Source organism: Danio rerio, chromosome 6 (genome assembly GCF_052040795.2).
Source record: "Danio rerio strain M-AB ecotype USA chromosome 6, GRCz13ab, whole genome shotgun sequence".
NCBI lineage: Eukaryota > Metazoa > Chordata > Actinopteri > Cypriniformes > Danionidae > Danio > Danio rerio.
In genome coordinates, this window is record NC_141026.1 from 56,671,359 (window position 1) to 56,698,232 (window position 26,874).

Consider the following 26,874-nt stretch of genomic DNA (forward strand, 5'->3'; position numbering starts at 1 on the left):
GCGTGGGCTTCCTCAGGGTGCTCCGGTTTCCCCGACAGTACAAAGACATGCAGTACAGGGGAATTGAGTAGACTGCATTGTCCGTAGTGTATGAATGTGAATGAGTGTGTGTGGATGTTTCCCAGGGATGGGTTGCGGCTGGAAGAGCATCTGCTGCGTAAAACATATGCTGGATAAGTTGGCGGTTCATTCCACTGTGGCAACCCTGGATTAATAAAGGAACTAAGCCGAAAAGAAATTGAATAAATGGACTTAAGCGTTCATTTAGTTGTTGAAGCGTAAAAAAAGATGAAAGACTGTCTCCTTTCAAAATACTGAGGTAAAATAAACTAATGCTTGAAAGACATAGCAGGGGAAAATGGAATTTAATGCAGTGCTTCTTGTCTGGTCTGAAACCCACTTTATGTTGTATATCAATCAGGCTGTGAAGATCACTGATTTTTAAAGAAATCAGACCTTAAACGTGGCAAGTTTATATTGAAAAGACGGTTCACAGGAAGCGCTGAGGCTGGCTGGCTGAAGTTTAAAAGTCTGTAGCCCATTAGAGAAAGAAGAAGCAAGAAATCACTGATCTATATAGGCGAGTTAGCGGTTTGTATCAGTCAGGATGCGCGCGCAGCGAGGTCGCAGAAAGAAACCGGGAGCGTTAGCATTTACAGCGAGGGATCGATATCCGATGCGGTACAGAGTTTGTTGTAGTCATTAGAGATGATTGATTACAAAGCCTACTATATATTTTATTTACATAATGCTTTCAGCGTATTATAACAGCTTGTAATCCAGTGATATGCACAGTGATTCAGCAAAATTAACGTTAAAGTGAGCGGCGTTCGTCTGGCAAGTCCATTTACGATAGCACCCTCCAACCCTACTGAAAAAAAAAACAGCTTAAACCAGCCTAGGCTGGTTGGCTGGTTTTAGCTGGTCGACCAGGCTGGTTTTAGAGGGGTTTTGGCCATTTCCAGGCTGGTTTCCAGCCATTTCCAGCCTGGTCTTAGCTGGTCTGGCTGGGAGAAGACCAGCTAAAACCAGCTTGACTAGCCTAGCCATGCTGGGAGCCCAGCCAAAACCAGCTATGTCCAGCTTAAACAAGGCTGGTCATAGCTGGTTTTAGCTGGAATTAGCTGGTCAGTTTCCAGCCTGACTAGCTAAGACCAGGCTGGAAATGGCTGGAAACCAGCCTGGAAATGGCCAAAACCGCTTTAAAACCAGCCTGGTCGACCAACTAAAACCAGCCAACCAGCCTAGGCTGGCTTAAGCTGGATTTTTCTGCAGGGAATGGATATATAATAATGGCCAAGCATATACAACTATCATTTAAACTCCAAGTGATTTTATAAGAGAGAAGTCAAAGGCCAACTTGTTCTGTGTGGTCATGTGCAAGAAATATGATTGCCAGGTTCAAGTCTATACAGATCAGTGTAAGAAACTCAATTTCCCAGCATTCCAATCAACCACGTCTTGCGTGATGACGTCAGTGCCAGGCGCACTCACGTTTGACAACTTTACATTTTCTTCAAAGCAGCGGTTATATCAAGATAAACGAACGTTGTTTTAATGTTATACTGCAAAATGGAGGTTGCGTTTCCGCGCGATACAAACTCAAGTGTCGGCAACAAGGAGAAAGACGCTGTATTTGGTGCTGCTCACCCCTTATAAGATGAACACGCTTGATCATTTTACAAATTAAAAGTTTACAGTTAGCTCAAATGACTTTTTAGCGTCGACATCCGATAAGGAAGTATAGCGGTCTGGCCATAAATGACTACAAAAAAAAACAACTGATGGAGAGGATATGAGACACACCGAACTCAGGAAAGATTGTTTATAACAGCGATTGTTACTCATTTGGACCCACTGAGAGAAACATTATTCCAACTAACATTAGAGGTAAGCTTTTATTCTATTTAAGTTTGTTTGTATGGCGCTGTTCACAATAATTAATGTCTTATGCAGCTTCACAAAAACTGCACAGACCTTTCTTGGTGTTATAAGGTGGACACAATACTCATAGTTACTAAGGTTTTATATTCGCACATTCATTCATTCACAACTTGCGACATGCTTTCTATATTGTTTCCCATTAGTACTGAATATTTGGTCTGACATCACATGTATTATGACTTCAAAATAACATTAGCACTATTTAATTGACTATTAACAATGTCGTTGGCTGCTAATTTGATAGTATTTGAAAAGAGTACATTTCTGAAATTTATATTATTAAGGAGAATTTACGAGTGTGTGGATATACAGCCAACATTACCTCAATTACATGGTTAACCTGGAATCAAACAGTATAGTGTACTGGTATCAATAATTAATACATTGTCAAGTAAGTGTATTTGTATTTAAGTATCTCTACAATCTATGAAGTCGTCACTAACAGCATTTAAAGGATCCTGCAGCTCTTGAGGTGATACGTGCTTTCATGTTTTGACATTCATCTTAAGGTGTTTTAAGTGCATATATTGCATCATATGTCAGCACTAGTCACTTTAAATAAGGTAAATAATCCGCCTAGCTAACTTGTCGGTGAATGTTTAATGAACAAATATATGCTTAAGGTTATTCCAGCAAATATTGATTTCTTAACCATCTAAAGTTGAAATAGTGCTATTGAGGTGTTCTAAGACATGTCTGAAAACTAATTTGTTGTTCTTTTATGCAAATAGGTAAATATATTATTATGTATTTTTCATAATTAAATGAATATTTTGTAATTCATTCATTCATTTTCTTTTCGGCTTAGTCGCTTTATTAATCTGGGGTCACCACAGTGGAATGAACCGCCAACTTATCCAGCATATGTTTTACGCAGCAGATGCTCTTCCAGCTGCAACAGATCACTGGGAAACATCCATACACACTCATTCAAACTCATACACTACGGACAATTTAGCCTACCCAATTCACCTCTACTGCATGTGTTTTGGGCTGTGGGGGAAACCAGAGCACCCGGAGGAAACCCACAGGGAGAACATGCAAACTCCACACAGAAACCACTGTGCCACTGTGACGGCTATATTTTGTAATATATATTATTATTTGTTTATAAAGATTTTTAGACACCACAATACTAATGGTCTTTGGAATGTTAAGAAGTTAATAATTGCGGGAATAATAATCGTGATAATAGTAATGATAATACTAATAATATATAAGGGTTATTTCATAATAATAGACCAAAAAATAAAATAAGTAAATATCTATATATACATATAAACATGCACCAGGGCTCAAAAATAAGGACTGCCCGATGGCCCGGGGCCAGTGTGCGGGATGCTCGGGACAGTAGATGGGATTGTTAGTGGCCCGATCGGACATGTGCTGCCTTGTCACTAAAGTTTAATTTGGCTGCGACTGTCAACTGGGTGCAAACAGGGTGTTTTCAAACCTAAACGTTTGTTTTGCAACCTATCTATCTCAGTTAGCATGGTTCTAGCATGGATGTGAATCCCACAATCACTCTCAGATTCACGCCAAAACAATCAGTCCGAGATCGTTTGTAATGAGGAAGCCAAAATAATCTAAAGAACTAACGAACCAGGCTATATGTGTATTATGATTGTGTAATAGTCATGGGTATATGAAAAGAGAATTACGAGGAGGGCCTAATGTCATTTCTACCGGCAAATGTGCGTTTTATGAAAGTGAAAGCATGCTGAAATATTACTGAGAGCTGTTTATCTGTTGCAAAAACCGACAGAAATTGCAATCTGATCATGTTTCCATATTTTAATCTTATAATATTTTGCATTAGGCCTATTGTTTTGTTCATTTCTGCATTGACACCTGGAAAGAAAGATCAATATTGAATATTCAATATCAATATATTAGTTAATCTGTTATTTCTCTCTATAATTTAACCCTACTATATATATATATTACCCAATTTATTTACATAACAGTTGTATTTTCTTAAATTGTCAGTTGTATTTAAAGAAAAGTTATGCTGAAGTTATGTTTGGCTTTTGTCGCATTATTTTTAATTTGTGGCTCAGAAATAGTTATTAACTACTTTTTTGTTGGTGGGACCAGTGAAAATTTTGGCAGGGCAAGTAAAAATTAGAACCACTGGCCCGATTAGGCCAGTAGAAAAAAAATCCTTAGCGTTGAACCCTGTACACAGTGAAATTTTATCAGTAGTGCACATAATAAAGCAAAAATGATGCTCACTGAATCGCATAAATAAAGATTGCCTAATTTAAAATGTTCAAGTGGTCTCTTAATATTTTTCCACAGCTCTGTGTTGTTTGTGTTGAGCATTGTTTCAACGGTCTCTGCTTTTTATTTTATTTTTATTTTATTGCTTTGTATTATTATTACTAGGCATTTAGCATGGTTATTTTAGAGATTACTATTTATTTAAAATTTAGATTTTCTTGTTTCATTTTTATTTTAAGTGCTTATTTCAGTAATGGAAATGGTTTGGGGTTTATTATTGCATTTCACCATCAAAACAAAGTTCTTTTCCAATGCCATGTCAAAAAACACAAATATACTGTAATTACTGCTGTTTCAAAGGAATATGACAGGACCAGACAGAATCTGCTGACATTTTTTGTATTTCTTTGCATAACTTTGAAAATGACTATCGGAATGACTTTGGGAGTATCATAGCTAAAACCGTACATATATGAAATAAAAAATAGTACATTTTTAACTTTTAGATAATTTTTACCATGCAAATCCAATTTTGATCCACTAATTTGGTAAACAAAGTAAGTCTCTTATATAATATATATAACAAAAGACAGAAAATATTACTTTACAATCTGTATTGTAAATAAATCAGATGAACATTTTCATATTTGTCAATAATATTGCTGAAAAAAATATGTAATAAATAATGATTAAATTAATAAATAGACTCAATGATGGGCTAAAAATTTGCGGAAATCTGCACATTTCCCTGCACAGATTCACTGTGGGCCTAAATATGACCAATAAACAAGTAAGTACCATAGTTATGGAGTCAATTTAGGGCCATATATACTTGCAAAATAAAATAAAGTTTGCAAACAAAAAATAAAGAATTGAGCAAAGAAATAAATAAATTAAAATGCAAATCTCTAAAAATCACAAAGCATAACTATAATATTAATTATAAAACTGCAAAGGGAAAATTAAGTTTTGAGGAATAAAAATTAAATTTGCAACCAAAAAGAACTGCAAATAAAAATCAAGCAGTTAAAAAAAAAGAAAGAAAATATTTGCAATTAAAAAAATATATATATATATTCATATTTGCAAAACATTTTTTATAGCATTGCCTTTACAAACCCATCCAGTCAATGGCCCAGACCTGCCTCCATTTAAGCTACTTCATCACCTGGAGAGACAGTACAACAGAGGTGGCCTGACAGCCCAGTAGGGTTCCTTGACGCCACCCCTTGTCAAATCAGGGCCACAAAGTGAAGTGAAGTGCAAAGTGAAAACAGCATCGCAAACTCACGGTTGACTAAAAAGCAAATCAAAATGAGCATTCCAATTGACTGGACGGGTTTTGTAAAGTCAATGCTATGAAAAATGTTTTGCAGATATGCATAGTTTTTTATTTCATTGCAAATATTTTATTTTAGTATTATAATATTATAATATTTTAGCAAATATTTAAATATTTTAGTTTTTTTTTATTTCCACTGCCTGCTTTTTACTTGCAGTGCTTTTTTTGTATGCAAATTTCATTTTTATTCCTCAAAACTTAATTTTCTCTTTTGCAGTTCTTTATTTTTGTTTGGAAAATCAATTTCCATTTCTAAAAAGTTCATTTTCTCTTAGCAATTTTTAGAGATTTGAATTTATTTAAATATTTTTTTGCTCAGTACTTTATTTTTCATTTGTAAAACTTTCCTTTATTTTGCAAGTATATATGGCCCCAGATTGACTCCATACATAGCAGTTTTTGTTTAGTTTTCCCTCATCAGTGGTCAGTCTGAGTGTCTGGTCTCGTGTTATCTGACAGCAGGAGTGGGTCCGTTAACAGAGATCCTCCTGGCGCCACTCAGTACTCTTGTGGAGCAGCTGTGTCTGTGTTTACTGTCCCGGGATGATCATAACGCTGCAGCAAATGTTGTTGCTTACTGCTGTAAAATGAATACACACTGATTTCCTGTCATCGCAACACTTGCACCCATCGAGGGTCGGGTTAGGAAGTATGTCAGACTGCTGGGAGTTTATGTTGGAGGGAACTTCAGGGATTTGCAAGGATCTGGTTCTATAATAATGCCACATACATTGTTTTCAGTAGTGTATGATGTGATGGTATTATGATAGTGTGCTATGCACTTAGATTTAAAAATATAATACCTGGATATTTTTACTTATTCTTTTTCAGTATTAGTTTTGTATGTAGTTTATCAAATATTAAACATTAATAAAATATTTTGGATGAGATATAATATATATTTTTTGATTAAAAAACAATAATAGTAAAATTAAATAATATATAAAATAATAATTGGTTATGAATAATAATATAATATTTAATTAGATTTTTTGTTAAATGTAGAGATTTTAAATAGTTTATACACAGCTATTTAAACATTTACTATTATAAAGACTTTACTATTATGTTGTCTTAAAATTAATATAAAACAACAATTATGCTAAAAAAAAAAAAACTATGAATAACATTTAAATTTTAAATTGAGGATAATAAAAAAGGTAATAAAGTAATTATACCTGCATTTTAAATACATTTTTCAGTAATTTATATATTATATCAAATAATATACATTAATAAAATATTATGGATGAGATATAAAATAGGTACATTTTTAAATTATATTCTAAAATAAAAATGTATTATGAATAATAATATATGTAATTTGTAATTTTTTTAACATGTAAAGATTTAAATATTTTATATATAGCTATTAACAAATTGCTGGAATTATTAGTTGTGTGTTCATTAAAATCAATGTTAATTTTAGTTTTTGCTATAAAGGTCTGAATTTTTTATTTATTTTAAATTTTTGTCAAAATTTCTGATAACATTATTGTCATTTAGCTTTGATATTTTCTCCAGAAAAACGCAATACAGCATTTTTTAAATTTGATATGATTGAATAGGGGTTATTCCCAAACATATTGTTCTTATATTTACATTTCGAAGTTAAGACTTTACTATTATGTTGTCTTAAAATTAATGTTAAACATGAATAACATTTAACTTTTAAATTGGCAGGAAAGCTAAATAAATAAAACAATAAAACATTGTTTATAAATTAAAAAAATGATAATAAAATAATAACACCTGCATTTTTAAATATTTTTTTTTAGTAATAATTTTATATAATATATTAAATATTATACCATAATAAAATATTATGGATGGGATATAAAGAGATAAATTTTTATTATATTCTAAGATAATAATTGGTTATGAATAATAATATAATATTTAATTAGATTTTTAATTTTTATGTAACATGTAGAAATTTTAAATAGTTTATATACAAAAGGCTGGATTTATTAGCTGTGTGTTTATTAAAATCTTTGTTAATTTTAGTTTTTACTATAAAGGTGTGACTTTTTTCTTCTTCAAAATTTCAGATAAAATATTGTCAGTTTTCTCCCCAGAAAATTGCAGTACAGCCAATATTTTAATTTGATATGACTGAATAAGGGTTATTCCCAAAAAATAAAGTTCTTCTTTTATTTACATTTTGAAGTTAAAACTTTGCTATCATGTTGTCTTAAAATTAATATAAAACAACAATTATGCAAAAAAAAACTATAAATAACATTTAAATTTTAAATTTGGAAGAAAATAGTATAAAGAAAACATTGTTGAGCACACCGTCACCTTGACAACAGTAAGTAGACCTTTGCATTGAGGTGGAGCCATAATAATAATATCCAGCAGTCCTTCAAGATTCTTGCTGGATTTTAAATCATAAAAAGCTTATGATTTATGAGAGCTGAATATCAGAAGAGTGTTACTGAACTCTCTATTGCTGACCTCTGTCTGTGGATATCCTTTATGTCAAACCTTTTTTTTTTTTTTAACATGTGCTGCTTGTTCATCAACTCTGTTCTTTGTACGTTAGTTCAGTAAATCTGGGTTTTCTCTGCAGTGTTTAGTGTAAACAGTTGCAGGCGTACAGAAGTGCTTATTCTCAGAAATCCACAACTCGATATAATCTAGTTCGGTTAGTGTGCTGAATCCTGATATTTCCTTTCAGATTGGCCTAAAAGACTTGTCGCCATGACAACCTCAGAGCCAATCAAATTTCGAGTGTTGTCTCTCAACTGCTGGTGAGTTTGCTTTTCACTTTTTATAATTTATTCTGTCTTTTTAATATATGTTTGATTGCTTGATAACGAGACTCATGTAACAGTTTTGCTCATTTTTGTACTGTAGTCAAAATATCAGATTTTTAAAAATGTCTTTTCACTACCTGACAAAAGTCTGTTGATCTCAGTTGTAAAAGCAACACGTAATAACTTGACTTCCAGTTGATCATTTGGAAAAGTGGCAGAAGGTGGATCTTTCTGCTGAATCATCTGTTGAGCTGCATCCCATCATCACACATACTGCAGAAGACCTACTGGAACCAGCATGGACCCAAGATTCTCACAGAAATCAGTCAAGTTTAGTGAAGAAAAAATCATGGTTTGGGGTTACATTCAGTATGGGGGTGTGCGAGAGATTTGTAGCATCAACAGCCTGAGGTATCAAGACATTTGTGCTGCCCATTACATTACAAACCACAGGAGAGGGCAAATTCTCCAGCAGGATTGTGCTCCTTCTCATACTTCAGCCTCCACATCAAATACTCCTGAAAGCAGAGAAGGTTAAGATGCTCCAGAATTGGCCAGCCCAGTCACCAGACATGAACATTATTGAGCATGTCTGGGGTAAGATGGAGGAGGCATTGAAGATGAATCCAAAGAATCTTGATGAACTCTAGAAGTCCTGCAAGAACACTTTCTTTGCCATTCCAGATGACTTTATTAATCAGTGATTGGAGTCATTGCAGAGATGTATGGATGCAGTCCTCCAAGCTCATGATGGAGTCAGACACAATATTGATTCTGTTTCCACTGCAGCATGACTTTATATTCTACACTGGACATTATTTCTGCTCAGTGACAAGACTTTTGTCTTAGCAAAGTCAGACCTTACTGTCCTAAAAAAATCATTAAAAATCAAGGCATGATCATATTTTATTGTGGTAAAAGAAGCGTAATCTAGAGGCCTTTGCCTTATAGAAGCCACTTCTGATACCAAATGATCAACTAGAAGTCAAATTATTATTTGTTGTTCCTAAAACATGGATAGGCGACAAGACTTTTGTCAGGTAGTGTATGTTTAATATGCATTGCTACTGTGCTGATTTTTAATTCAGTTTAGATTTATTTCTTTAGACTTTAAATATTTAAAAGGTAACAAAAATATAAAACTAAAAATTGTTTATGAACATATTTACTGTACATTTGCTTGAATCAGTTATTAAATATGCACTGGAAAAAATTGAAAATCCATTGGATTTGGTAAAAAAAAAAGGTAAGTGGTTGCAAACTTTTTATTTGTACTGAATTTAAACAAACTAATTAGGTTGAACATTACGATATTAACTTGTTTGTTTAATTTCAGCCCATATAATTTGTTTGCAATCACTTAACCTAAAAAAAGACTAAGTCTAATGAATCGTTTATATGGAATGCATTATATTTATATGGATTTTTCTAAAATGCAAAGCAGAAAGGAGTGCATGAATCAATGTGTTTTAGGGGGATTCAATACCTCAGTAAGAAACGCCAGGAGCGCTTTGTTCTGATTGGAGAGCTGCTGAATCAGGAAGAGCTGGATGTAGCATTACTGCAGGAGGTGAAAACTTTTACACACATAAAATATGGGACTCTTAAACTTTTTTATTTATTTTTTGGTGTCACAGATATTGCACAGATATACACCAATAGGAGCCACGTCTCATGCAGTTTATTCAACAATAACATTTTAAACTAAAATCTTTCCACACTAAATGTTTTAAATATAGTTAATATTGGTTTTATGTAGAATTTCAGATTGAAGTCACTTATTTTAGTACTTCATCTTCAGTTTTTTAAGTGTTTTTTTTTATTATTGAAATACAATTAAATCATTCATATTTTTAATTAATGTGTTATTTTATGCTTTATTTTCTGGTTTCTTACCTCTTCACTTTTGTGAAAAATACAAATTAAAAAAGCCAAAAAAGACAAATTTAATCAATGTATCCATGCTAAATGTTTAAATTCAGTATATAATTATTTTATTTAGATTTTTACTACATTTTACTTTAGTTTAGGCTACATTTCTTTCTCTCATTTTAAGTGTATGTTTTTAATGAATGAAATGTATAATTTCTTTGTTTATTTAGGTGACATTTTAACAAGCTTAATCAAAAAGTATCCATGCAAAATTTTTCCATTTTAATTGTATTTTTTAAAAATCATTCATTCATTCATTTTCTTTTCGGCTTAGTCACTTTATCAATCTTTGGTCACCACAGCGGAATGAACCGCCAACTTATCCAGCATATGTTTTACGCATAAATGAAATGCTAACTAATCCAGCTAAGGCTCGAACCAGTGACCTTCTTGCTATGAGGTGACAGCACTACCTACTGCGCCACCGTGTCGCTCGTGCTTTTTAATTAATGCAATACATTTGTTATGCTTTATTTTCTGGTTTCATTTTTATCTTTTAATAAAACAATCTTTACTTTTTTTGTGAATAATAATGCAACCTACACTGAAAAAAGGTATTTCTGCAAAATTGCTGCAACAATTGATATGGGTTAAATTTAAACAAACAAATAAAATGTAGTAATGTTCAACTTCATTTCTTTGTTTAAATTCAGCTCAGATAAATAGTTTTATTTAATACCAATTAAATAATAAAAAAATAAAAAAAAGAAATTTAAGGAATCATCTTTGAATTTTTTTCTGTGTAGAATAGTTTGCAACAACAAAAAGTATCCAAACTAAATCATTAAATACAGTATATTGCTGTGAAATTGCATGTTTTGTCACAGGTCTGGTGTGAGAAAGACTTCCTGTATTTAAAGAAGAAGCTCAGCACTGTATATCCACATTCTCATTATTTTAAAAGGCAAGTCATGATCTTTATATGCACTGATGAAATATGTTTCTTTGCAATTCTGTGCACAATTCTTTAAACTTTTTGAACAAATGTACAAATGAACAAATGCATTTTCTTTTAACACAACTTCTCATTTTCAGTGGATTTTTTGGAAGCGGACTTGCTGTGTTTTCAAGACATCAAATCCATGATGCCTTTCTCTACAGATACTCATTGAATGGATATCCATATATGGTGGGTCTGACTAGAAGCATGTGTAAATTACATACACACATTCTATTTTTTTTATATAAAATAAAAGATATGTATATACAGTTGAAGTCGGAATTATTAGCCCCCTGTATATTTTAATCCCCAATTTCTGTTTAACGAAAATAAATAAAATAATTCAACACATTTCTGAACATAATAGTTTTAATAACTCATTTCTAATAACTGATTTCCTTTATCTTTGCCATGATGACAGCACATAATATTTAACTGGATATGTTTCAGGATACTGTTCAGCTTAAAGTGACATTTAAAGGCTTCACTAGATTCATTAGGTTAGTTGGGGTAATTAGACAAGTCAATGGATAACAGTGAGTACAGTTACATGGACACTAATAATCCGATTTTAATGTGATTAAGAAAATACTTTGATAAAAAGTCAACCATGTAAACAGTGATTTCTGATTAATTTAACCCGATTAAGGCCATAATCGAACTAAACTGAAATCAGATTAAGACATGTGGAGTATGCCGAATTGAGTGGCATTATTGAAGTGCAGTACAAACATGCAAACACTGCAATCAAACTGTTATCGTCGTGTAGGATTTTCGCCACATTTTACTACAGGATAGTGCACACATCAATGCATTGGCAGAGGGTGTCAATGGGGCTGTAGTCATTAGACAGTAAGGCTAGGCAGATCTGAGGCCCCGTTTACTCTAGTGCGTTTTAGTTTTAAAACTGTGTTTTAGAATGAAAACGATCCGCGTCCACACTAGCGCTTTACCTAGCGTTTCTGAACTGCTCTCCATCCATACCATAACGCTGAAAACGCACATTACGTGACCACACACACACACTTTCGGGCAAGCGCTGCAGCATTTCTACCCAGATGAGAGCTGTGCTGGTGGGACTGCTCATCAAGCATCTCCCGCTGGATCTAATCTCACTATATTTACTAAACGTGATATTTAATTAATTTTGTTCTAATCTAACGACATATTCCCTGACTTTGGTCTTTTGAATCGATTACTTGTGCACAGGTAACGTGTTTTGGCTGAGCGCAAAGATAAGTTAATAATTAATGGAACCACATACATTCTGTATATTGACTGATCGCTTGCCTTTATTTCCTATAATGTATAAACTTATTGTGTGTTATACTTTCATAATGGCTATTATTGTTTATTAAAACTGACATTCAGCGAAGCAGAGGATACGTTCCGTATTTTCAATGAAAATGAAAGGAGGCAGTGATGTTATAAAGGCTCTGTTTTATTATAAATATGCATACAGTCAAGATGCAGCACGACGCCTTAACACTTATGCTGTCTGTGAAGTTATTAATATCAAAATGAAAATAAGCAGTTCCTTAAATCATGTTTTCATTTTATTGTTGAGAAAGTGAAACAACGTAGCCAGGATGATGTGAATAAGGTTATACAGTACACCGATCCCTTTGAAGATTTACCGGACATGTCCTCGAGGGTCTGTTTTCCATATCAAACTTGCGAAGTCTGAACTTACAGGGAGAGGATGCGAGACGAACTGTGTGTGTGGGCTACTTAATATTGAGGAAAAGCCCCAATCAGAGAGGCGAATGTCTGCAGCCCCGCCTCCGTTTTCCTCCATCCACACTGAGACGGAGCAGCAGCGTTTTAGAATGAAAACGGCCTCTCCAGCGTTTTCGAAACCCTCCGTTTTCGGCACTTGAAAAAAACGATGTAATGTGGACGGATGGCGTAACCGTAGCAAAACTTATGCGTTTTAAAACAAAAACGCATTAGTGTAAATGGGGCCTGAGTGTCATCAGCATAGCTGTGGTAGGAGATTTGTTTTTTTGTCTTATTATTTGGCTCAGAGGGAGCATATAAAGGTTGAACAGGAGAGGTGCTAGAATTGAGCCTTGTGAAACTCCACATGTCATGGTAGTCCACATCATCCTCCTATTGTGACAAAATGAAAATGAAACACCCGAAATGACATGAAACTCCGGAAAGAAATGTAGCATGGAAAAACATGGATAGTGCAATAATCGAATTATCTGCTATAACATGTAAAACGGGATCATGAATGGAACATTCAAAAAAACAACTCATGTAAATTCCTTAATGGTATTATTGTCTTATTCAGATTAAGGCAAATAATTTGATTACTGATGTCCATGTCAACAAATGCCACTGTTTTGTTCTGTAAACAATCGGAAAAAATATATTTCCCCCATTGTCCTTAAAATGGCTTAAAAAACTTAAAACTACTTTAATTCTAGCCGAAATAAAACAAAAAAGTCTTTCTATAGAAAAAAAAATATTATAGGAAATACTGTGGAAAAATTCCTTGCTCTGCTAAACATCATTTAGGAAATATTTTAAAAATAAACCAAAATTCATAGAAATTATGTCCACATAATGGCTTTTGGTCCACATAAATAACAGTGTTTTTTTTTTTTTTATATTATTTTCTTAAATATTTTTGTTTTTTAAATATTACAGTTTATTAAATATTATTTGCTGTCATAAAAAATCTTCATGGTCTATAAACAGCATTTTATTGTGCAAATTCACTAACAGCCACCTGTAAAGAGCACGTCAGTTACAGACGTGTTGTAAATCAGCTTGTTGTAAATGTATGTGTGACATTTATGTGGCTTGAGTTTCCTGTGTAGGTTGATCTGATCGCTTGTTAATGATCTGTTCTTGTATCAGGCTCAGCATGGCGACTGGTTTGGTGGTAAAGCTGTGGGGAAGGTCTTGCTGAACATCAGTGGGCTGAAGGTTCATGTCTTTGTCACTCATGTAAGTTACTGATATTTGGAAAGAGCCTTTATTTTAATTTTTGTTTTCAATTACATTTTATGAATTGTGTTTATTTTTTTGCTTTTATATTTTCTTTTTATTCAGATTTCAATTCAATTTTATGATTTGTGTGTGTGTGTGTGTGTGTGTGTGTGTGTGTGTGTGTGTTTTATTTGGTTTATTATTATTTCAATATTTTTTTTTAATTCAGTTTTTAGTCATTTTAGCACTCCAGCTTATTTTATTCCAGTTAAATATCAATGCTATATTTATTTTATGTTTTTGAATTAAATAATTTGAATATTTTATACATTTTTTTCTGTATTTTTTCCAATTAAAATGTGTAATTTCTTGTGATTAATACAAACAACATTGTATTTGATTTTAAGCGAGATGTCCCATTTTGGTGTAAACATCAAATTAGGTTTACATTGTATTGAAATAAAATAAATAATGTATAAATATAAAATGAAATAAAATAATGACCATTAATACAGTAATGTATTAATACATTAATACAGTTTTGTTTATTTTAAATGATTAAACTCTTCCTACTGACAAATATATATATATATATATATATATATATATATATATATATATATATATATATATATATATATATATATAATATATATATATTGTGGCAAGATAGAGGGAAACACACACACTTCAACGTTGGTGTTACAAACAATTCCCCAGAGTGTGATTTATTTACACAGTGAAGATGTGTAAATATATGAATATGAAGATGTAATGAAGATGAGTGAGAGTTCTGGTGAAGGATCGGTCAACTGCTTGAGTCCGATAGGGAAGAGAGAGAGAGACAGACACCGATGTTAGCGCAGGGAGTCATTCGGTCAAATGAAGCTCGCTCTCCTCGTGTTTGGGGGTGGCTTATATCTGTGCCTTTTGATAAGCGCCAGCTGTAACCACGTGGGTTTCCTCCGGATGCTCCGGTTTCCCTAACAGTCCAAAGACATGTGGTACAGTTGAATTGGGTAAGCTAAAATTGTCCGTAGTGTATGAGTGTTTTAGGGCCAACATGTGATCATTAATAATCTTTTAATATGTCACCAAATGACCTGACAGGATATTTTTCTACAAAAACTATTGTTACACTGAATAACATTTTAGTTGTTGTTTTTTTTCTCTCCGCAGCTGCATGCAGAATATTGCAGAGAGAAAGATTCGTATCTCCCGCACCGCGTGGTTCAAGCCTGGGAGTTGCAACAGTTCATAAGGTGCTAAAAGTCTCTCTTTTTGATTTATTTATTTTTTGTATCCGTGACTGCAGGTTTATTTTTAAGACTAATATTTACATTGACAAGCTTTATACAAGTTTATAACATTGCAGATCCATGTTGAAAACATACTATAATAATAATAATAATAATAATAATAATAATAATAATAATATTGTATTTATGATGCACTTTCATTAATCTCAAAGTGCAACAAACAAAATTTGTAAAAAAAATATTATTTAGATGCTGAGATTTTAGCATTCTTTACTTAATGTGCACTAAATAAATTTTGACAAATGATGTTCATATTTTAAAGCATCAAAATAATACAGCAAGGCCACACCCCTTTTTGATACGGACGCTATTTTTTAAAGACACACTCCTTATTGCTAATAGACTGCTGTGTGTTTTGAGACCATAGACTGTAAAAGATATGGACGTAGTATCCGTCATGTCACCGATAGGTTTCTGAAGAGTGCAAATGAAGCTTCTAGTAGGCGTGGTCAACCATCGCCATTTTGCTTGCGTGTCATCGCACTGACCAGGGGTGACTAAATGAGGACAAATAGGCAGAACGTCAGTGGTGCTAAAGATGCCTGCTAGCATTTTGCTTAGACGGGCTTTTCTTAGGGAGAAACGCTTAATACTTCATAACCTGCGTCTCATTTGTGTTCTGACCACATGTGCTTGGTTGTAAACTATATCAATAAAGTGTTTAGTCTTTTAAAAACATCGCTGTAATACATTGAGCCACTAAGCTTTGTTTATATGACGTTTTTCCACAGGAGGAAAATGCTTATTACTTCCAAACACTTCAAATATAGTCTGTGTTAGTAAATGCAAAGCTATTGATGAAATCCAGGCATTACAGTGTAAGACAACACTTCAGATGACTTTTTATAGCCTACAGCTAATCAATCTGTCAGATTCTGGAGTGCAATCAAGTTCTAAAGAAAATTATAAAACAAATAGATTTATATATACATGGTATATGAGTATAGAATTTCACTCACCTGAGAAATGGAAGTCACTTGAATGGTTTGTAAGCACAATTAAGTGCACACAGCATGCCATATCATCTGATAATTGGAGGAAATAATTCCAAAAGGCAACTGACTGTGTAAAGCCACAAAAAACAAAACAAAAATACGCTGTATATGCCGAGTTCAGCGGCTAATCAGCCGGAATCGATGGAGGTGACGAGACAGCGTGCAGCGAGACCTAGCTGTCACTCAAGTTGCCACGCCCTTAATTATATAGACTTAATATAACTTAATAAAACGCATGAGTTCTAAAAAAATTCACCTCCCTCACAGTTGTCATGAAGGGTAATATTAGCTATATGCACCAAAACCATAGCTGCGTCCCAAATGGCACACTATACACTATGCACTCATGCACTATGTACTTATGCACTTACACACTCAACAGGATAGTATATGTATGTAGTGTTGTCCCAAATGGCACACTAATGTGTTTTTACTAAGCGGAAATTCAAACCGTTTCCCTAATGACGTTTGACGGTTGCCAAATCAGTGAAATAAACAACAGAATTATCAAATAATACCTGCCATGAGTATTGCCGCATTCACCATCGGGAGGCGCTATAATCACTCTCGTTGGAGAAATTTGCTTTCACCATCCAAAATAAATAAAGTTATTCAACATGTGCGTCCGATAGCTCAGCCCCTTCCGCTACGTATGCAAACCTGCGGTCGTTGAGTGCGTGAAGTGTCCATCATTACACACTTAATTTTAGCGGCTGAATGAGTGCATCATCCGGGTAATTAAAGTGCACTTATGATTTTTAGAGTTTTCAGTGTGAACACACTACTTACACTGTTTATACTACAAAATGGCGTAGAATAGTGCATAAGTATGCGATTTGGGACGCAGCTCATCTTTCGTAGCAGGCTGTAAACATGTTTTTATCAGCTGTAAAATTGGCCAATTTAGCATTGCAGTCAGAGAACATCTGGAGTTCCTGGAGCCAGCCCCTATAGGCGAGTCGATGAATTGCAGTTTCAGTTACATCCGTATTGGCTTCTCGAAGGAGAGTGGGAGGTTGCCGATTGTTTGGGTCTTGGGTGTCGTTCACACCAAACACACTTTTCTGTTCTGAGAGTTTCTCGTTGACAAGAAAAAAAAAAGAAGTGTGCTGCACTTTTCATGTTGCTAGGCAACCATTGAATCAGCTCCATATTGTGCTTTAGCGCTGCTATTGATATTGTTACAATTGTATTATTAGCAGAAACTGCAAAGCATTAATGAATGAACAGAGAGCTCTTGCTCTGTTCTTGAAAGAGAGTGAGAGGTGTACCATCTCACGAGAAGGAGAAACAAAGGTCTGTTTGGATTCTTGAGACTCTCAAAAAGAAGTCATACAGCTCCAGATAACCTGAAACAGTGACCACTAGTTTCTCCTCTATATTTAAAAGTCTCTGTAGCCATCTTGACAACACAAACACTGCTGCACCTCAGCGGAAACCCCGTCTCTGCTTACATTTGATTGGACAATGAAAAAGAAGCGACTGTGCACAGAGCGCAATGGCAAAAATGCGAGGTAGATATCTGCACGGGACTAAATTTTGAATTCCGCTCCCGCCCGCACCTTCCAGGTTTTAGCCGGAACCCGACCGCTCCCGCTTGTATTAAGCACTTGATGTCCCGCTGCCCGACCCGCCCCATTTTCTATCCGCCGCGCCCGATCCCGCTAAAGAGCGGGGGGAGAACAAAACCGAAAAATCACCCAGTTATACAGTCCAGACAGCCTATAACAAGCTGTCTGTATAAACACACACACGCACAGCACCGAGCACACACACACAGACAAAGCTTTCTCTCTCATTCGCGCGCGCGACCTCTAACACACACTCATAAGCACCAAGCACAAACACAGGCAATGAGGCAAAGCTCTCTATCTCTCATTCGCGCGCGCTCACACACACACACACACACACACACACACACACACACACACACACACACACACACACACACACCTCTCTCATCTCTCATTCGCGCGTGCGCATACATACATACACACACACACACACACACACACTGCAACAAACAAGCTAAACACAGCATCGCGCTATTTTATTTACACACATACATACGCGTGCTCACTCGGGAGTCGGGAGCGATATTGCTAGACAGCCCGCTCCCGTCCCAAATTAAACCCGTTACCGACCGCTCCCGTGATTTATTCGGAAATTTATACCCGCGCCGTAGAAATCTGGTCGGGTCCCGCGGCGCCCGCGGGACAGCCGCGGGAATGCAGACCTCTAATGCGAGGCGCAGCAGGCAGTTAAAACGAGAAGTGCATAAGGGCTCATACACACCGAATGCGTCTTTGCTTCTAAAAACACTTGACACGGCGCTCAAAAATATGTTTTAAAAAAGTGTGAGGTCCATTATTATGAACGTGATGTAATAACGACAGTAACGGACCTGTTAGAAATAGGAAAACCATATGTTATGATAAGCACTTAAAGATACATCACACAACTCAGGAAATTTGGACAAAACTACAATGAGCGCCTTCTCCGCCATGATATAATGGTATATAAAACCTTTGTCATGTCAACTTTCACTACAAACAGAAGCACTGAATGGTTTCCCTGCCTCCAAGCTCTTTTGATTAGTCCACTGTTTTTAGACCTGACAGTGATGAGCTGTACTGAGTGTGAGAGTTAAAGATCTTTCAACTTGACATAGCGTCTAAAATGCAACGCTCATGTACGCAATGCTTGAAAAGAAGCAAGATGCAAGCATAACATTAAAACACATCCATCCAGCGCATGTTTACATTGGAAAACAAAAGAAAAATTGCCATGTTGGAGAGAAAAATGCATTCTGTGTGAACAGCCCTAAAGCAGCACGCAAAACGCTTGTGGCCATTCGTAAACCATTCAAAAAAAGGCGCATAAAGCACGATCGGTCTAATCACCGACTTAGTTAGCCATTACAGTCAACAGCTAGCTTTGAAACAATGTTTAGTATATCTTTATTACTTCATCTTATTTTTTTTTTCTTAAGGCACACTAGCGCTGGAGCAGACGTGGTGATTCTGGGTGGAGATCTGAACATGCATCCGGATGATCTGGGCACCAGACTGCTGAGAAACTACACTGGACTGCAGGACAGCTTCACTGAGGCTGCTACATTTGATGCGAGTTACCTGAAGTCTTGTAACGAGGGAAATTTTGCAATGTTTACGTTATTATTCATGACGTCGTCTGTATGTTGTTATTACCAGGGGTGCGAGGGAGGACTCACTCATATATCTGAAAACCCGTTCACACTTGCGGATGGACTCGCTCCATTTGGCGGAGGGATCCGAATCGACTATATCATGTTCAAGGTAAAGTTTCATATTAGCTAGCAAGCATTTAGCATCTGTCTGTCTGTCTGTTTGCCTAAACTCTTCAAAACTTCAAGCTTTTAAATAAATCCAGCTGTATTTTTCCACAATAAAGCTCTTCAGTCTTAAACAACAGCTGTTGATTAAACTGTCTGGCTTTATTCTGCGACAACAACCAGTTGGATGTACATTATCCTTTACTTATTGCCTTAATTCTGAGTAATCCTGCACTTTCTGCACTCTTGTCACCAAGACAAATTCCTCACACATGTAAACAAACTTGTCAATGAAGCTCTTTCTGATTCAGCAGCTATTTCTACAATATGAATGGTGCTTTTATAAGCTCATCCTCCATCTTCTTCTACTCTGGTTTAGTAAGTTGAACAAACCTCAAGCCAAAGTCTTAGCCTTTGGCATTTAACTCATCTTGCAGACATGAATAAAGCCTCAGAGAACTTCTGGTTGTCTAATTATAGCTTTCTTTTGTGCACATGAATGCTAACAGTGTTGTTTGTGTGAACAGGGATCAGGGGAAGTGGATGTGAGCTGCGAGTCTTTGTCCACTACTAAGGGTCCTGTTCCTGGACAGCCGTTTCCGTACTCTGACCACGAGGCTCTCACTGCCCAGTTCCTGTTTACACCAACTAAAAAGGGGAATAAATGTGCAGAAAACAAATCCGGCTGTGTTTTAGGTAATTACACTTCAGTTTTGAGATCTTGGGTCAAAAACATCTTGCCAGTAAACTAAATAACTATTAAAGTTTGGATGTTTTCGGCATGTGGAAGATTCATTAGAGGAAACGCTAGAGCAAAACTTGTATTTACTCATTTACATTTCAGGAACTCTCATATTGCTACAAAGCTGTATATTATTATTATTTTTTATTATTATATGATATTCACTCACTGGCCACTTTATTAGGTACACCTTACTAGTACCGGGTTGAACCCCTTTTGCCTTCAGAACTGCCTTAATCCTTTTGTCATAGAGTCAACCCTGGAAAGACTCCTCAGAGATTTTGGTACATAATGCACATCCAAGATGCAAATTTCCTGTTCCACAACATCCCAAAGGTGCACTTTTGGGTTGAAATCTGGTGACTGTGGAGGCCATTGTACAGGGAGTACAGTGTCATGTTCAAGAAACCAGTCTGAGATGATTCACACTTTATGACATGGCCCGTTATCTTGCTGGAAGTCAGGCGATGGGTACACTGTGGTCATAAAGGGATGGATTGTGGTATTGACACGATGCTAAATTGGTACTAATGAGCCCAAAGTGTGCCAAGAAAATCTCCCCCACACCATTACACCACCACAACCAGCCTGAACTATTGATACAAGGCAGGATGGATCCATGCTTTCATGTTGTTGATACCATATTCTGACCCGATCATCTGAATGTTGCAGCCGAAATCGAGACTCATCAGACCAGACATTGTTACTCCAATCTTCAATTTTGGTAAGCCTGTGTTAATTGTAGCCTCAGCTTCCTGTTCTTAGCTGACAGGAGTGGCACCCGCTGTCTTCTGCTGCTGTAGCACATCTATTTGCATGTGGCATTTGCACCCACAGAACTGCTGCTCTGTAAACCCTAGAGATGGTTGTGCATGAAAACCCAAGTAATTTAGCAATATCTGAAATACTCAGATCAGCCCGTCTGGCACCAACAACAATGCCAAGTTCAAAGTCACTTAAATCAGCTTTCTTCCACATTCCGATGCTCGGTTTGAACTGCAGCAGATCATCTTGACCATGTCTACATGCCTAAATGCATTGAGTAGCTGCCATGTGATTGGCTGAATTTGCGTTAACGAGCAGTTGGACAGGTGTACCTAATAAAGTGGCCAGTTGGTGTATAATATTATTATTCTAATTATTATTATAACCTGTTAAGTTTGGCAAATTAATATTATACTACTAGTTTTGTCAAATGTTTTGTTTTTAATTGTATATCTATTGTTTTTCTTGGTTTTATTTCTTTGTTTTTATAATTTATTTAAATATTTTTCATTAATATTACTTATATGTACAGCACTTTGGTCAGTCTTATGGCTTATTTTAAAAATAAAATTAATTAATTAAAAATTAAATAAAATGAACTTTTATTTTTATTAATATGCCTAAAATAATAACTCAGCTTGTCTGATACATTCTGTTGTAATGAAACGAAAAATCTACATTTTTGGTGAAGTTTCTAACCACAAAATTGCAAAATGATGATATCATGTTGAGTTGGTACATGATATCATAATTTTAATTTTAGGGCTGATATTCTGCAACAATTTTTTTCTTTACATCAGCTGCAATGTTGAAATGTTAAAGGTTGGTAAGATTTTTAAATGTGTTTAAAAACCTCACCAATAATGCTTTTATATTATAAAAAAAAGTGTAATAAGTAATATTGTAAAATATTATTCCATGTATCATAATGGTAATATATTAGTAATATTATATTATATGCCTAGGAAATAAAATTCTCATTATTATCAGTGTTAAAAACAGCCTCATCTTTGTGGACATCTATATATTCTTTAATGTATAATATGTACAAAAAACAGAAATTATACTTATTCTTTTAACACATTATAAATGTCTGCTAACGCTTTAGGCCACAATTCATGGCATTAAAAAACCATTAACTAACACTACTAGCTTAATAAACTACTAATTAGCTGTTTATTATTAGTTAGTAAAGGATAAAGCCTGATTTATACTTCTGCGTCAAGTGACCGGCGTAACCCACGGCGCATGCAACGCGTGTGGCTGTGCATTTATACTTCTGCGCGCTGTCTCTGTCGGTCTGCATTAACACTTCCGAAACGCTAGTTGGCAGTGAGGTGTAAATGTTCCTCTGTGTCGAGTTTCTTCGCTGCTTTTTTGCTTTTCCTGAACACTTCCTGAATGTACAAGTGGCTCAAACTCGCTCATTTTGAAGCAGGAACCGGCGGACGTGCAACAACTTTAACTACGAGGTAAACACACAACAAAACTTTCTATCCGGAGCTCCTTCACGGGACTCCACACTTGTAAACAATCGCTTGCGCCATTCGCGCGGCTCTCGGTCCCGCCCAGACTCGTCAGCGCTACCAAGCCAACCAATCACAGAGCTTACGCTACGCGTCGTTGCGACGTGTAGTTACATTTTTTGAGAGGTGCACGTCAGTGACGGCCACGGCGAAGGGCTATGCGTCAGCGCTGTAGCATATGCGTGCGTTTGACGCAGAAGTATAAATCAGCCTTTAATGATGTAAAACAAGATCATGCTTTATAACTACTAATGAACAGTTAATATCTCTATAATAGGCAGGTAATAAGCCAGTAGTTTATAGCATGAATTATGGCCTAAACTAAAGTGTTACCAAATGTCTTAACAGTCACTTTGAATATAACTATAAATTTTAAATGTTGATTATATTTTTATACTTTGTAATTTTTCTACAACCACATACTCTATATGAAAAAGTCGAAAGTCTTTAAATAGTTAATACTTGTTTTTATTCTCTAACTTCTATCTCTCTAAATTTAGATTCTTGTTGTTATTATAATTATTTTTAATATTGTTGTTATTATTTTAAGGTCACGAGTGGTTGTGTAAAGCATTTTACTGCATATCATATTGTTTGAATTTGATTTGATTTGAATTGGTTTATTCCTCAGATGATCTTCCTGAGCTGGTCAACACAGTAAATGAAGCTCGTACTGAAGTAAAGGTAGGTCTGCACTGCTCTGAGGGCATGCGCTACACCGCGGCCCGTACAGGAATCATGGGTCTTGTCCTGTTAATACTGGAGCTGTTCATCGCCGCCATCCCGTTGTTTGCTCTGGGAGCCGAACAGCCCTTTCCTAAAGCCACCTTCTACCTGCTGGGGGCGCTGTGCTTTGCCATCCTGCTCTCCACACTGATGCTGTACATCTTCTACAGTATGGAGGTGAAGGCACTGCAAGGCGCTGAGGACCAGATGAGACTAGCAGTTAGTAGCCTTCAGGAACAGCTTAAGGAGTACCCCAAGGTTCTGTTCTCGGACCGTCAGCGAAATCCACTCGATTGCAAGAATCTGGCTCATTTGTAGATTTTTAGCAATGGAATTATAACTAATAACTAATAATTAATGGTTCATAACTTAATAATAGGTAGGTAATAAGCCAGTAGTTGAGTAGCCTTCAGGAACAACTTAAGAGGTCCCCTAAGCTTTTGCCGTCATACTATCTGTGAAACCCACTCGAGTGCAATAATTTGGCTTATTTGCAGCTTTTTAGCAATAAAATAATACTCTATAACTAGTAACGAACAGTTCATATCTTAATAATAGGAAGGTAATAAGCCAGTAGTTAAGTAGCCTTCAAGGACAGCTTAAGTAGTCCCCCAAGGTTCTGTACTCGGACCATCTGCAAAACCCCCTTCAATGCAAGAATTTGGTTCATTTGAAGCTTTTTAGCAATGGAATCATACTTTATAACCTGTAATAAACAGTTCATATCTTAATAATAGGCAGGTAATAAGCTGTTCCTGAAGGATACTTAACTACTGGCTTAAGCAGTCCCCCAAGGTTTTGTCCTCGGACCCTCTGCTAAATCCACTTGAGTGCAAGAATTTGGCTCATTTGTAGCTTGTTAGCAATGGAATCATTCCTTATAACCAGTAATGAACTGTTAATACCTTAACTACTGGCTTATTACATGTCTATTATTAAATAGCCTTTAGGAACAGCTTAAGGAGTCCTCCAAGGTTCTGTCCCCGGACCATCAGTGAAATCACCTCGATTGCAAGAATCTGGCTCATTTGTAGATTTTTAGTAATGGAATAATACTTAACAACTAGCTTATTAACTGCCTTTTATTAAAATATGAACTGTTTATTACTAGTTATTAAGTAGCTTTGTAGTCCACAAAGATTCTGCCCTCGGACCGAAATCCACTCGAGTGCAAAAATTTAGCTTATTTCTATATATTTAGCAATTAAATCATTATTTATAACTAGTGATGAAGAGTTATGTCTTAATAATAGGCATGTAATAATCCAGTAGATATATAGCCTTCACAAACAGCTTAAGGAGTACCCCAAGGTTCTGCCCTCGGACCATCTGCGAAGTCCACTCGAGTGCAAGAATTTAGCACACTTGTAGCTTTTTAGCAATGGAATCATACTTTATAACTAGTAATGATATGTTAATATCTTAACAGCTTAAGGAATACCTCAAGGTTTTGTCAATGACCCGTCTGCCTAATCCACTCGAGTGAAAGAATTTGCCTCATTTGTAGCTTTTTGGCAATGGAATCATATTTTTTAACTAGTAATAACCAGTTAATATCTTAACAATAGGCAGGTAATAAGCAAGCAGTTAATAACCTTTAGGAACTTCGTAAGGAGTCCCCCAAGGTTCTGTCCTCGGACTATCTGAAAAATGGACTTGAGCACTAAAATTTGGCTAATTTGTAGCTTTTTAGCAATGGAATAATGTTTTATAACTAGTAGTGATTAGTTAATATCTTAATAATAGGCAGGAAATAAGCAAGTAGTTAAGTAGCATTTAGAAACAGCTTAAGGAGTCCCTCAAGGTTCTGTCCTGCAAAATCCACTCGATGGCAAGAATTTGGCACATTTGTATCTCATTTTCTACTGGCTTATTATTGTTTATTATTATTATTATTATTATTACTGTCATTGAGATATTAACTGTTCATTAGTAGTCATGACTTTTAATTATGTGAAGGATGCTGGGCCAGATTTATGAAGTCTTAACACTTGTCAGGTTTTAATAACTATGCAGCTTTTTCACAATGTTTGTGAAAACAAGGTGATCATGGCAGATATAATTCACGTTTAAGGGAGCTTTGGGTTTCATTCAAGGGCCTCAGCAAACTTCCAAAAGAAGTGTAGGATTTAGGATTAGTACAAAAAAAAATAAAAATTATATATATATATATATATATATATATATATATATATATATATATATATATATGTACCTAATGTATTAATTGATTTAGAATTTTTTTTGTTAAATCAAGAATAATAATGATTATCGAACTTGCTTATCTAACAAAAATATTATAAACTTTAATCGGTAATTTATTCCACTCAATAATATTAACCTCTGAAATCATAATATATGCAGCTCTGAAAGAAGTTTAGATTTAGATATGAATAAAAAAAATGTTTAAAACAAATAAAAAATAGGGTTTGTAAGGGTAATAACAAATTAAAAATAATGTTATTTAATTTGCTTGTTAGGTTTTTTTAAGTTTTAATAATTTTTATTTTTTTTGGAAAATAACAATTAATACCAAATGTTTCCTCTTCAACAAGATTCATTGTTTGAGTAAAAATCAGCACTTTTTCCAGCAAATATTAATGTCATAACTCTTCGGAAAACAAATAACAAAGTTTTATAATACATTTTGTAGAAATTAGATGAGAAATTAACAGAATTAAAAAAAATCTTTTCACGAAATGCATAATTAAATTAAACATTTAAAAAAAATTATCATTTTCAAATGAAATCTAAATTTTTGCTACAGATGTGTATTTACATTCATGCATGCATATTATTGATGAACGGACCACAATCACTTGATAGGAATATTAAATTATGCTTTAAACCTTTTGCTAATGTAGACCTGCTGGGCGGGTGTTGCTGTCCTTCATGTGTGAAATATTTCCAATCATCATCATGTAAAGATTGTGTGCTTTTATTTGAAACTGGATGCTACAGTTAAGTTCGTCTTTTTGGGATACCAGAACATCTGTATTTTACCATTTTTTTTAATTCGGGAACGTCAAGTGAAGTATAAAACACAAAGTACTGTAAGTCATGCTGTCATAACATAACATAACAGTCAACAACCTCATTTATCTATAACAGAATGGTTTTATTACACAGCTGTACCTTTTATAGAAAGAATAAACAAAGCACATCCGTTTTTCATCTCGCTGGTTCTGTTCTATTGATTTAAATGCAGTCTACTTGCCACAAGAGGGCAATGTTGGTTAACAGAATTTTGACAATCTCTGGAAAGTTGACAGGTTTAATGCTTGTTATTATTTCCTAAATACACTTATAAATAGTTTAATGCAGAACCTTCCGTTTTGCAAAAGGTTTATTATAGTGGAAATGCTTTTGTTAGATATTTTAAATGTTCTTCACACTGTTCAA

The 26,874-nt window shown here is 35.0% G+C and overlaps 3 protein-coding genes across 9 annotated transcripts in view; 2 read left to right on the forward strand and 1 right to left on the reverse strand.

Annotated features, from left to right (window-relative positions):
- slc12a5a (solute carrier family 12 member 5a) overlaps window positions 1–26,874 on the reverse strand; it is a 2,560,186-nt gene that overhangs the window by 628,965 nt on the left and 1,904,347 nt on the right. The gene's annotated exons all lie outside the window — the stretch shown is intronic.
- The window catches only part of anks1ab (ankyrin repeat and sterile alpha motif domain containing 1Ab), a 413,081-nt gene that overhangs the window by 323,844 nt on the left and 62,363 nt on the right, over window positions 1–26,874 (forward strand). The window lies entirely within an intron of this gene.
- smpd2b (sphingomyelin phosphodiesterase 2b) lies at window positions 1,499–26,646 on the forward strand. Of its 6 annotated transcripts, none has more exons than XM_087258207.1 (12): window positions 1,499–1,890; window positions 8,193–8,265; window positions 8,467–9,841; window positions 11,031–11,107; window positions 11,239–11,332; window positions 14,015–14,104; window positions 15,266–15,348; window positions 19,393–19,525; window positions 19,613–19,717; window positions 20,241–20,409; window positions 23,378–24,267; window positions 24,447–26,646. In XM_087258207.1, the coding sequence occupies exons 3-11, from the start codon at window positions 9,734–9,736 to the stop codon at window positions 23,788–23,790; spliced, it is 1,272 nt and encodes a 423-aa protein (XP_087114333.1). In that variant the 5' UTR covers window positions 1,499–1,890; window positions 8,193–8,265; window positions 8,467–9,733; the 3' UTR covers window positions 23,791–24,267; window positions 24,447–26,646. The 6 variants fall into 6 exon arrangements, with proteins under 6 accessions (XP_087114333.1, XP_087114329.1, XP_087114330.1 ...); XM_087258203.1 differs by having other exon boundaries at window positions 9,745–9,841; XM_087258204.1 differs by having other exon boundaries at window positions 9,745–9,841; window positions 23,378–24,248; window positions 24,429–26,646.